The 12485-nt window shown below is 43.1% G+C and overlaps 1 protein-coding gene across 1 annotated transcript in view; it reads left to right on the forward strand.

Annotated features, from left to right (window-relative positions):
* COL4A5 (collagen type IV alpha 5 chain) overlaps positions 1-12485 on the forward strand; it is a 173344-nt gene that overhangs the window by 71982 nt on the left and 88877 nt on the right. Inside the window, exons 11-19 of the mRNA XM_066581716.1 lie at positions 2079-2114; positions 2202-2243; positions 2343-2435; positions 3479-3532; positions 3829-3885; positions 4757-4801; positions 5822-5875; positions 8331-8372; positions 10557-10683. Of these exons, the coding sequence (XP_066437813.1) occupies positions 2079-2114; positions 2202-2243; positions 2343-2435; positions 3479-3532; positions 3829-3885; positions 4757-4801; positions 5822-5875; positions 8331-8372; positions 10557-10683 (550 nt within the window). The remainder of the gene's footprint in view (positions 1-2078; positions 2115-2201; positions 2244-2342; positions 2436-3478; positions 3533-3828; positions 3886-4756; positions 4802-5821; positions 5876-8330; positions 8373-10556; positions 10684-12485) is intronic.

The raw sequence follows: 12485 nt of genomic DNA on the forward strand, positions 1-12485 counted from the left end.
CATAGGATTCACCATTCACAATAGGTAAATAGCACAGCTCACCTCTTCCCCCTCCCTGCATAGAGACAAAAAAAATCTACTGTTAGAAAATAAAAACAGACTAGAAAAATGGAAAATCTTTTTCTATATTTTTTGAATTACTCAAAAAATCTATGCGTTACACTTCCTTTAACAAAAATTATTTCCTCTGCCTGGTTTATAATGAAAGCCACAGCACTGTGGTGAATTTGCTTTCTCATGATTCCTGTGGTCACTGTTGACCCTAATTCACTTTAAAGGGGTTCATTGAGCCTTTGGTATTTTTTTATTTTTGTATATATTCTTTATTTTTCAATTTTAATAGGGTGGGGGGAGGGGTTACAACAGAAATAAAAATAAATCAGTGGTAAATCACATTACAAAACAATCAAGCCTTTGGTATTTTTAATACAGGGAATAGAATTGCAAACTGTGCTTTCCTACGATCAAAAACACTAGAAAAGTTGATGGAAACCCAATAGAAGCTCTTAACACAAGTGTCAGCAAACCCTTATCTCATCCATGTTCTTTCTTGTATGTGAATTGTATGTGCACGTATGTACTCGCCATTCACATGGTCATAGAAACAAAGATTTGCCCCTACCAGACAAACCTTCTGAGTTATGCTATTAGGGCTCAGTCAGACGAGTGTTCTTTTGCGCACACCTATGTGCACAAAAAAAGCGCGTCTGATAGAACCATTGGTTCCCTATGTAGTGTTCACATATCCGTCTTTTACAGGCGCGAAATCTTTGCACCTGCCAAAGATAGGACATCCGTGCAGCAGGAAGGTTTGTGCTGCGCAAAAAATATCCCTGCGGGGAGTCCCACTGTCACAGTGTTCAGTGACAACAGGACCCCCGCAGGAATGAAGGAATCCACTACCACAGCTGTGACAGCTGTGGCAGAGGATCATGATTTTCTTCCATTGCTTTCAATGGGGCCGGCGCAGCAGCTAGCCCCATTGAAAGCAATGGGATGCAGGCAACCCTGCCAGTGATTTTCGGAGATGGGCTTGAAATATAAGTCCTTCTCCGAAAATCATCATCAGCTTGTATAAAAAATGTTTAAAAATATATACTCACCTCTCCGCCGTTGTCGGGGTCCGCCGCGTCTTGACACTTGGCTCCCCGGCACTGTACTGAAGTTCTTTCAGCAGGCGGGGATTTAAAATCCCTGCCTCCTGAAAGGGCTCTGTTTGACTGACTGAGCACTCATGCAATCACAGGCAGCGCTCAGCCATTGAGTGACAGCTGAGAGCTGCCTGTGATTGGTCACAGCGCTCAGCCAAACACAGGCAGCACTCAGCCATTCATTAAATTCAATGAATTGCTGAGTGATGTCTCTGATTGGCTGAGCACTGTGACCAATCACAGGCAAATCCCCACCTGCTGAAAGTGCTTCAGTATAGTGCCAGCATAGAAGAGAGAACACGCGCCGAGCCCCAACAGCGGCAGAGAGGTGAATATATATTTCTTTTATTTTTTACAGCAGCTAGGGATAATTTTCAGGAATGGGCTTATATTTCAAGCCCTTCCATCGAAAATCACTGCTGGGGTTGCCTGCATCCCATTGCTTTCAATGGGGCCGGCGGCTGTAGCTCCAGCCCCATTAAAAGCAATGGGAACGGAGCAATGGTCACACGCTTTTTGCTAATGCGTGGAGCGCTTTGTTTTTTTTGTTGCGCATATAGGTGCACAAAAAAACCCACTCATCTGATTGAGCCCTTAATTGTAACATTATGAATGATTTTCCCACATTAATATGTAAGTTACTCATTATAATAAACTCTTGGCAGTTGTTATCAAACCTTGATTGATAGATAATTTTGTAGGAAAAGATTTTTTTTTTGTTTTAATCTAAATTTCTGCTCATTCTGGGCTTAGGAGTCCAGTGGGCGGTCCTACTTACAGAGTGATTGACTCTATATGAGCTGGAGCGCTCTTAAGACTGCCCACTAGATTGCATGTTCAGTGTGACAGGTTCCCTTTAGTGGACATATTTGTACTAACTATATAGCTATATAGTGATCGTTGGTAACTTTTACTCTTTATTTCTAGGGACCTCCTGGACAACCTGGAATTCCAGGAGCAAAGGTGACGACTTCTTCGTTTTATTTCAAGTTTTTTCCTATTTTTCATAGTAGTTTATAGTAATTACTTCTTCCAATTGTATTTCAATAGGGTAACATGGGCTTAAATTTCCAAGGATCAAAAGGGGAAAAGGTATGTAAGTTGGCATGTTGTGCTAATGCCACAGTGTGCTAAAAACCCAGATCTCTACATCCATGCTACCACTATAATAAACGTGTGCTTTCTTTTTAGGGTGACCCAGGACTTGCAGGACCCCCTGGAACCCCTGGGCAATCAACAGAACAGAAGAAACCAGTTGATAGCCAAGTCCAAAAAGGAGAGAAGGTTAAATCATGAGTTTATTATGTGCGGTAGTGTCACCATATGTAGTGCTCACCCCTTGTTATACTGTATGCTCCTTGTTGAGATTGTTCCCAGAGCACCAAGGAACTGTAGCTGCAGACACCAGCACTGCTTAATTACATTAGTCATCAGGAGATAAGGATCTGCATATAAACTACTTGTTCATAGACAAATGTGTGGCGTCCGAGCGAAGGCTTGCCGGCACGAGGGGGACCATGAGGAACTAAGATGCTTGTCACAGGTGGCTCTGCGATCCTTTCCGACAGTGGCAGAACATGGCCCAGCTCGGTTGCTCGCAGTGCAAAAACAAGCAAAAGTCAACGGTGGTAATAGTTCCCAAGTAATATGTCACGTGACGCCAGTACCTCTTCTCAAGCGATCAGTCACTCGGTTTAAATAAGAGTTCACAGCCAGAAAGATAGTTTTCAAACTGGAGGTACTCAGTTGTTCTTTACTCACATAATCCAGCTTTGATTTTCCAAACATGAAGTATGTTGACAATCTTAGGCATAACACTTCTGATAATTCCCTTCCAATTCAACTCTGTTACACACACACCTTACTAGAAGTCACTTTCCTTCCCGATATATGGGTGTCCGCAGTCTCAGTTATCTGATAGATGGTCCCCGGGGTATGCTCCTGACACGGTGGGAGACACACAACTCTGCCCTTCCTTAATTGCTAGTTACTTACTCCGACTGTCATAGCAGGAATCCTCAATTCTGAGCTTCAGTCCCCAAGGGGGATATATCCCACGGCAAAATTAGACAGACCCGCGGCTCTGCGCAGGCAGAAGCAAACAAGCTTCAGCTTCCCGCTGACATTCTGACTGTGCAGAAGTCTTGGTTGCCACCTAAATGCAACCTTTCACTAAGTTCATGCTCCCTGAATCGCATGCAGTCTTTTACACTGATTTTTACATTTACTCCAGTCTCTATGTGCGCTAAGCCTCTGTCAAGAAAACAGCACTGTGGAATATACATGGTAGGTCTTAACGATGTATCATTTTCTGTCTTTGCTTCTAGGGTTCACAAGGTGAACCAGGATTTCCTGGCTCTCCTGGACTTCTGGGTGCTCCTGTAAGTAACATGGGGGGGGGGGGGGGATATGAGAATAGCAATAACTTGTGTATCTCCATTAAATAGTTCAGTTATTTTATGAAATGGAACCATAGTTTTTACCCTAAAAATGTTATAAATAGAGGAGGAGAAGGCTGATATATGTTAATATTTCCGTGTGTTATACATGGAAAATAGTCAATATAGTTAAAATAAAGTCATGATAATAGAATTTATTATATTTAGCATATTTGTATATATAATTTTATTTATTAGAATATTTATTAGCATTTAGCTTCATAAACTTATCTTTTTAGGGTCCTGGTGGAGGTTCTAAGGGACAAAAAGGAGACCCAGGAGACCCCGGAAAAATAGTAAGTACCTGTAATCTCATCAAGACAACCCCTTTAATTATACCCTAGTAGGGCATATAGACGTGATCGAGAAGGGTCCCTCTATGCCAGTGTACGTAGCAATTGCTAATAGTGGCTCCCAGCTGACCCTGGGCCAGTTGTCTAATATATGGACAACTATTCATTTGAATGGGCAGAAATTAGTAGTATGTTTTCCCAGCAATGGCCACTGCTAGAAAAGTTTATGGCCACCAGCCATCCACAGGATAGTGGATAATTTGCTGATCAGTGAAGGTCTCACTGTTGAGACCCCTGCCAATCTCAAGAGCTGGATGCCATGTCCCACTCTCGTCACTGCTTGGGTCACTTCTCCGCTTGCAGTGATGTCACTATGAACGAAGCGCTGGTCAGTGCTCCATTTATATCAATAGGGGTTGATGGAAATAGCCGAGCAGCAGCCGCTCGGGTATCTCCACGGTCCCATTGAAAGTGAATGGAGTGCTAGTGTGCTTCTGCGACCAGCACGCCATTTGGTCTCCTCACTGTGGGGTGTGTAGTAAACCCGCTGTGAGGAGGAGTATTATGAGACCCCTGTTATCGAGATCAACGGTGATCTCAGCGGTGAGACCCCCACTGGTCAGCAAGTTCTCCCCTATCCAAACTTGTAATTGTGGTTCAACCCCTTTAAGAGGTTAGAATACTTCCAACTGCTTTATATTATCAGACCGTGACTTTCTAGGGAATTACTAGATAGATAGTGGAAAATATTTTTGTAAATATTTTCAATTCAGATAATTAGTATCTGTTTTATATATTTAGTGATTTTATTAGGAATCATCGCTATACCACTATGTTATAGACATTGTTTTTCATCTCTAATTGTGTCTAACAGGGAAAGCCTGGGAAAGAAGGAAGGACTGGATTTCCTGGTATTGAGGTTAGTATCACTTACATCTGCAACATAACCCAGAGGGCATGTTACATCAAATAACAGGCAAGTGATGGGGGTAGTAAATGTCAGTTCGTGACGCTACCGTTCCGTACACCGACATTCACACTCGGCGCATTAAATGACACTGGACAAGTTCATAGTACCTCCGGTCCTCCGGAACGGGGGAGGCCCGGTAAAACTTTACTATTGACTTTTCCATAAAATACAGTAGACTTCAGTATGCAGAGTTTACAGTACAGGAAAACTTAGTACATATTCAGCAATTACTTGACATGAAAGTCAATGGCCATAATGATCACCCAGCTCTCATAGACTTCAGCACGCATGGGTGTTAGTTACCGGTATACCACTATATGATCTATACTCCAGACGGCCACATAGATATCATCAATAATCTCAATATTATCTTCAGAGGTTCAGTAGACTTCTGCACTGTTATATATCTGTATACACTTCTTGTCACTGCCAAGGGTAATTACTCACTATGGCTCTCTCTTGTGGTGGGACTTGGTGGGAAAAACATTTAGGCTCACTCACTCCCATGCGCTTCACATACAGTCCGGCGGTCTCTCCGTCTCCTCCATCTTCACTGCACAAGGGCTAATGGTGCCCTCATGCGCCTCTGTGGTAGCAAACCCTCAGGTGCTAGATAGGCGTCCCTCAGCAGCCTGAAGACGGGCTCCGAACTCTCTCTCTGGAACCCAATGACTCCTACTTATAGATTCATGCACACCACGTCACATGACACTGCAAGATAGATACACTCAACATGCAACCAAGCTCACCAGCAATGATTTTAATGTAGTTAACCCTTCAGACGCTGCAGCTGTGCAACACATACAGAAAATTAGACATGACAGCTTTGCACAGTGCATCTACATAAGACAAACATGTATGCCAATATGGAGGGGTCCAGAATGATGTTCTGGGACACTACACATCCAGAGCAGTATTTTCTATGTGAAATGAAAAAAAACCCAATAACTTTAGTGGTTTTTTTTTCAGGGTCCTCCTGGTGATCGCGGTTTTCCAGGAAATCCTGGCAGAGATGGTGAGGGGGTAAGTCATGTTTAAATGTATGATCTAAGACTCATTTAACAACGTAAGGATGTGTTCACACCTTGTTTTTTGTCTACGCCCTTGGTTTCCTTTCCAGGCTTCTGGCTGAATCCTTGAAGGCAGTATTTAGACGGAACCCCAAATAGAACCATAGATTTGAATTAGTGAAACGGAGACCAAATGTTGCAAACTTTGGTCTCTGTTTGACAAGGTTTCTTTTATTTTGGAGGGTAGAGTTCCTTAGTTTGCCATCATACTTGGCTATATGGGGACAAGTCTACTCTTCTATTACCCCAAATGGCTAAAATATATTGCAGCTATCACAGAATACAGTGGACTAGTTATGTAGTTGTACTGATGAGAGGAAAGTCCTCCTCCTGCCATGACTGATGGACTGGCTTGTGTCTGCATGTGTATACATGCAGCCCATCAATTACTGCCGATAGAGGCAGGGAATACATGGGGGAGTGCTCCCTTCATGGTCTTAAAAGATTAGGGACCCAAGCCCCAAGGCCATATCTTGCAAACCACCAATAATTATATAATCATATATCATTGTTGCTGCTATGCCGCCATACAGTTATTAAATATTATCCACTTGCTATTACCGAATAAAACTCATTATACAAAGATTAACGTTACCACTACACAAGGCCCACATAATACCGTCATACCGTTATAATTACTGACTGATATTACCATACTGTTACTGAATAAAATCCACAATGCAATATTACTAATATACAGCGCACAAATAATAATACCACACCATGACCACTACATAATGACTAAATATTACTTCCATACTGTTACTGTATAGAAACAACCGTACAAAGGCTAATATTACACAATACAGTTACCATGTAGTGGTAGATACCAGCTCCACAGATTCCATAAGTGATTAAAGTATCATTGTATCCAGTGATCACAAGTGATGTCCTCTCTGACTGGAGTTGATCATTTTTCCCAAAATTTCTATCCAGACCTCCATGATGACTTCTTCTAGCCACGAACTGTCTCTGCAAAGTTTGCAACACAGACATCTTTGGTTTCTCGCTTTTCCAACACCCCAAAAATCTTTACCAACCTATGCAAACACTTCATACTGCTGTCATATTCTGTACCTGTTACTGCCCCGTCGATCCCTATTACTATATCTGCCGTGTGGTACAGTGCCCCCAAATACTACACTTCAGAAACAAATAGACTTGTCATAACTATATTTACCTACTCAAAACGTCCCCCTTTTTTCCTTTCACACAGTAACATTACGCTTTTTGTGCCCCCATATAGTAAAAAGGCCCACTGTTGTTGCTCTTACAAATTAAGTGTCCTGAAGTGCCCTCTTAATAGCAATAGTGCTCCCTTAAATAATTGTGTGCCTTAAAGTGGCCCCAGAATAGTAATAGTGCCTGCAAAAAGTCTTTTAATATTAATATTGCCACAAATTGGCTCCTTAGTAGTGATGGTGTCCCCAAGTCCTCCCTTAACCCTTTCCAATCCGCTGTCTGAACTCTGAAGACATTCTGATTTAAGGCTGTACAGCTCCGATGTTGGAGGACATCCGTTCGGGTTCTCTTACTGTATATTGCCAGCCTCTCTGCTGTCGGAGCCTATCCAACGTGTCACCTCATGCAGTACTGGCTTTAGCAAGCATATTGCGCTGTTGTATAACGGCAGAAAAAGAGTAAGCCCCCTAGGAAAACCAGGATACCAACTGGATTGGAAAGGGTTAATGGTAATAGTGGCCCTAAGTGGCCCCAGAATAGTAATACTGCCCCTATTTGACCCCAGAAAAGTAATAGTGCCCCCAAATAGCTCTCTTATAGTAATACTGCCCACCAAGTGGCCTTTTAATAGTGTTGTCTCCAAGTAGCCCAGGAAAAGTACTACTACCTCCAAGTGCCCCTTAATAGTGATAGTGTACCCAAATAGCCTCTTAATATTAATAATGCCCTCAGGTGGTGCCTGAATAGCAGTAGTACCCCCAGAAGAAAAAATATACATATGTACTTACGTAATTGTGCCCCCTGCGCAGGGATACTGGAAATCCCAGTCTCTCTCTACCTATTTGGATGGCAGCAGAGGAAGCAGATAGCAGGCACCGGGTAGATAAAAGCCGGGTGGCACAACACGGGTGTGGGTGGGCGTGGTCTCTTGCCTCCCTGGTCCCCATCCCAGTCCGCCCTTGTCTAGCACAGCTGTTAGCTGTATTCAGATTCTGCAATGATATAATTTTTAGCTACACTCACCCGGGGATTTGGGACACTAGGCTAGCGGTCGGGGCATGGGCCCTGGATCTCTTGTGTTAGTGACACGCCTGAATTCAGCAGACAAGCAAAGTATGCTGGTAATACATCCACTTAAAACGTTTTATGCCTGATCTGGTACTGAGTTCTGACAGTTGAAATGTTTGGTTAATGTGCCTTTTTAATTCAGTATTCTACATTTCCAGGGGCTCAAAGGTGAACGCGGATTCCCTGGACCGCCTGGACAGGTAATATAATGTATACATTTTCTACTTTATATCATGAAAGATTATATAACCAGTATCCATATTTGAAAACCGTTATGTTAACTTTGCATTGCCATATGCAATTATAACAATCCAGATGCATCTAGCAAATCAAATTTTGCACTAGTTCCCTGCAGAGACAATCAGCAAAGTACAGGTATGTTTACAGTAGAATATATTCCCTAAGTGGAGCATGCAGCTAGCTGTTACATCGTCTGTTCTCACACTGCCGTTCTGTTCACATAATACTGGCTGCCATGTAAGAGTAACCTCTCTATACTGAAAGCCCCTACAGCAGCCCCGCTTTATTACCTGGGGTACTCTAGGTCATAAGGGAAGTGATGCAAGAGATACAGAACTGTGCAGAAGTTTCAGGCGGGTGTGGAAAAATGCTGCGAAGTAAGACGCCTCCCTGATGGTATTGTATGATGGATACGTATCTGCCTGTATTTCTCAACATTGAGGACACCATTCATCCTGACCAAATACGCAACTCCATTTGCTGAAATGCAGCCCCAAACTTGCAAGGAATCTCCATCATGCTTCACTGCTGCCTGCAGATACTCATTATTGTACCGCTCTCCACCATGCTTTACTGCTGCCTGCAGACACTCATTATTGTACCGCTCTCCACCATGCTTCACTGCTTGCTGCAGACACTCATTACTATACTGCTCTCCATCATGCTGCGCTGCTGCCTGCAGACACTCATTATTGTACCGCTGTCCACCATGCTTCACTGCTGGCTGCAGACACTTATTACTATACTGCTCTCCATCATGCTGCGCTGCTGCCTGCAGACACTCATTATTGTACCGCTCTCCACCATGCTTCACTGCTGCCTGCAGACACTCATTATTGTACCGCTCTCCACCATGCTTCACTGCTTGCTGCAGACACTCATTACTATACTGCTCTCCATCATGCTGCGCTGCTGCCTGCAGACACTCATTATTGTACCGCTCTCCACCATGCTTCACTGCTGGCTGCAGACACTCATTACTATACTGCTCTCCATCATGCTGCGCTGCTGCCTGCAGACACTCATTATTGTACCGCTCTCCATCATGCTTCACTGCTGCCTGCAGATACTCATTATTGTACCACTCTCCAGGCTTTCAGAAAATGAACTGCCTTCTGCTACAGCCAAATATTTCACATTTATATGCATCAGTCCAGAGCACCTGCTGCCATTTTTTGCACCCCAGCTCCTATGTTTTCACACATAGTTGAGTCACTTATCCTTGTTTCTACATGAACGGAATAGCCTTTAGGCCACAATTATTGCATGAAGACCAGTTCTGGTCAAACCTCTCAGAACAGTAGGTGGGTGTACCTAGGTCCCACTAGTTTCTACTAGTTCTGAGCTGATGGCCCTGCTGGACATCTTCTAATTGTGAAAGAAAGAAATCATAATGTGCTGTTCCTTTGGTGCACTGTGGCTCCTTGGCCGACCACTGCATCTGCAGTCCTCAACATTGTCCGTTTCTTTTTGCTTCTTCAAGACAGCTTGAACAGCACATCTTGAAACCCCAGTATGCTTTGAACTCTTTGCCTAGGGGAGACCTTGCAGTATATCTACCTTGCTGAGCTCAGTCTTGCCATTGTGTATGACCTGTGACATGAAACGGTCTTCCACAACCTCACCATTGTAGCAGAATCTGGCTGTTCCTCACCCAGCTTAAGCCTCCTACACAGCTGTTTCTGTTAATCACTGTGTTTCAACCTACATATGAAAATAATGATTATTATCACCTGTTTGGTATAATTGATTAATCATACCTGACTATAATCATACAAAATCTCTGACTTTGTACAAGTGTACCTTAAAGAATTGATGCTGCTCTGAAGGTAACACCAAATATTGATTTGATTTAAATTTATCTTTTGTTCATTCAATCTGCATTTTGTTAATTGACCAAAAGCTAGTAACTCTTCTATTTTTGAAAGCATTCTTACTTTGCGGCATTTTTCCACACCTACCTAAAAAACCTTTTACACCGTAGATACGTATTATAAAATTGCTGGCAAGACCGTTTCCTCTTACATGAATTAAAGCGGTTCTAGTTCTAGCTCCACTTTTACATTACTGAAGGTCTACATTACACTCGTTATTTATAAGCAGGACCAATGGCAACTCTGCATTTTTTGTTTATGTATGCACAGGTGATTGTTGGACCAGAAACAATTGTTGGACCAAAAGGAAACACTGGACCTCCAGGACAAACTGGAATCAAAGGAGACCGTGGTTTTCCAGGTTCACAAGGTCCACCCGGCCTTCCAGGGCCACCAGGTGAGGCTGTGAGACATTCATGTAATGTAGAAGTTGTATTACACATGAAGTGCATAGTACTTGTTAGACCAACTGTTTGTGATCCAGGACTGTTCTCACTACGGTAATTGAGAAGTGGAAGTTGCAACCACCCTCATCAGTCATTTTGAAGGTTAATGGCAACTGTCTCTTTAGTCCCTGAACGTACATAGAAGTATACAAAGAGAAGGCACTCCTACACTAAGGTAGTAATGCCTACAGGACATGCTAGCATTGTAGACTTCTTTTAAGGCTATCTTTACCTTTTATTGAAAGGAGAATCATGGAGAAAACAGCTATGTAACTTCTTGAATACAATGTGTATCGATACTTGTTAATACTGACATGCCGTGCAAGCTGTGAGCTAGTTTCTCCTCCATTAAAGCATGTACCAGATTCATCCACAGTAGGCACACTCTGATACTTCGGGTAGAGGATAGAAACCATAAAAGAAGTTTCCGAAAACTTTTGATAAACAAGTCATGCTATGTAAAGCGCATCTGTGTTCCAGCAAAAGTGGCAAAGGGGCTTTATAAATATAGCAGAAAATGGGCATATATACACACATTGTCAAAAACAATCAAGTACCTAGAAGGAGTTGTTGGAATCGAATTAAACTTTCTCTGTTTGATTGTAACGTTGATATAAGTAAGTGATTACAGTATCAGAGCAAAAGGAGAATTTATGGAAAACTAACCCCCCAGAAGGGGGGAGGCTCTAGTACCCTGTTGTACCGCCTCTAGCTTGGATACAAGATGTGATAGAGGCGGGCATGGAGGATCTAGTACCCTGTTGTACCACCTCTAGCTTGGATACAAGATGTGATATGGGTGGGCACGGAGGCTCTAGTAACCTGTTGGGCTGCCTCTAGCTTGCATGCAAGATTCCATCGTAGAGGCGTCTAGTGGCCAACAAGCTCTACACAAGCAGAAAAAGAGGTCACTACTAGAGATGAGCGAGCGTACTCGGAAAAGCACTACTCGCTCGAGTAATTTGCTTTATCCGAGTATCGCTGTGCTCGTCCCTGAAGATTCGGGTGCCGCTGCGGCTGACAGGTGAGTCGCAGCGGGGAGCAGGGGAGAGCGGGCGGGAGAGAGGGAGAGAAAAATCTCCCCTCCGTTCCTCCCCGCTCTCCCCTGCAGCTCCCCGCTCCGTGCCGGCACCCGAATCTTCAGGGACGAGCACAGCGATACTCGGATAAAGCAAATTACTCGAGCGAGTAGTGCTTTTCCGAGTACGCTCGCTCATCCCTAGTCACTACACACAAGGAGCCTCCAAGAGCCTTTTTATAGGTTGAGGGTGGAATTACTTTTAGGGTCTCAGGTGACAAGACCGTTCATCTAATTACACCACAATTTTAAACATTTGCATATCTGCTTGAGATTAAACTGCATGCCGAGTTTTACTGCAAATAGACAACATCTTCTGGGGGCTGGATTTTTTTTGGACAAAGAGTGTACATGGTTAAATCTGCCCTGTAGTAATTAAGGCACATCAGTAATATACATAATGAATAAATATTTGAAAATATGCTTTAAACATTGCTAACTGTGAACAATTCTTGCAAGTCCTGCAGTTGATTGCATTTTTGGCAAGTAATTGTTTATTGATCAAAGCTCACTTTTTAGGAACTATATATCAAGAAATTGTATTGGCACCAGCTCCTTTGTATATTCCTATAAGCCCATTACCTCCTCCTCGGTGCCCTGTGAGAGGGATGGGAGAGGACTATAATATTATTGACTACCAGGGAGGCTTGAGAATGGGAGGATCCTTTGGGCGAC

Source organism: Eleutherodactylus coqui, chromosome 10, assembly GCF_035609145.1.
Source record: "Eleutherodactylus coqui strain aEleCoq1 chromosome 10, aEleCoq1.hap1, whole genome shotgun sequence".
Classification (NCBI taxonomy): Eukaryota; Metazoa; Chordata; class Amphibia; order Anura; family Eleutherodactylidae; genus Eleutherodactylus; species Eleutherodactylus coqui.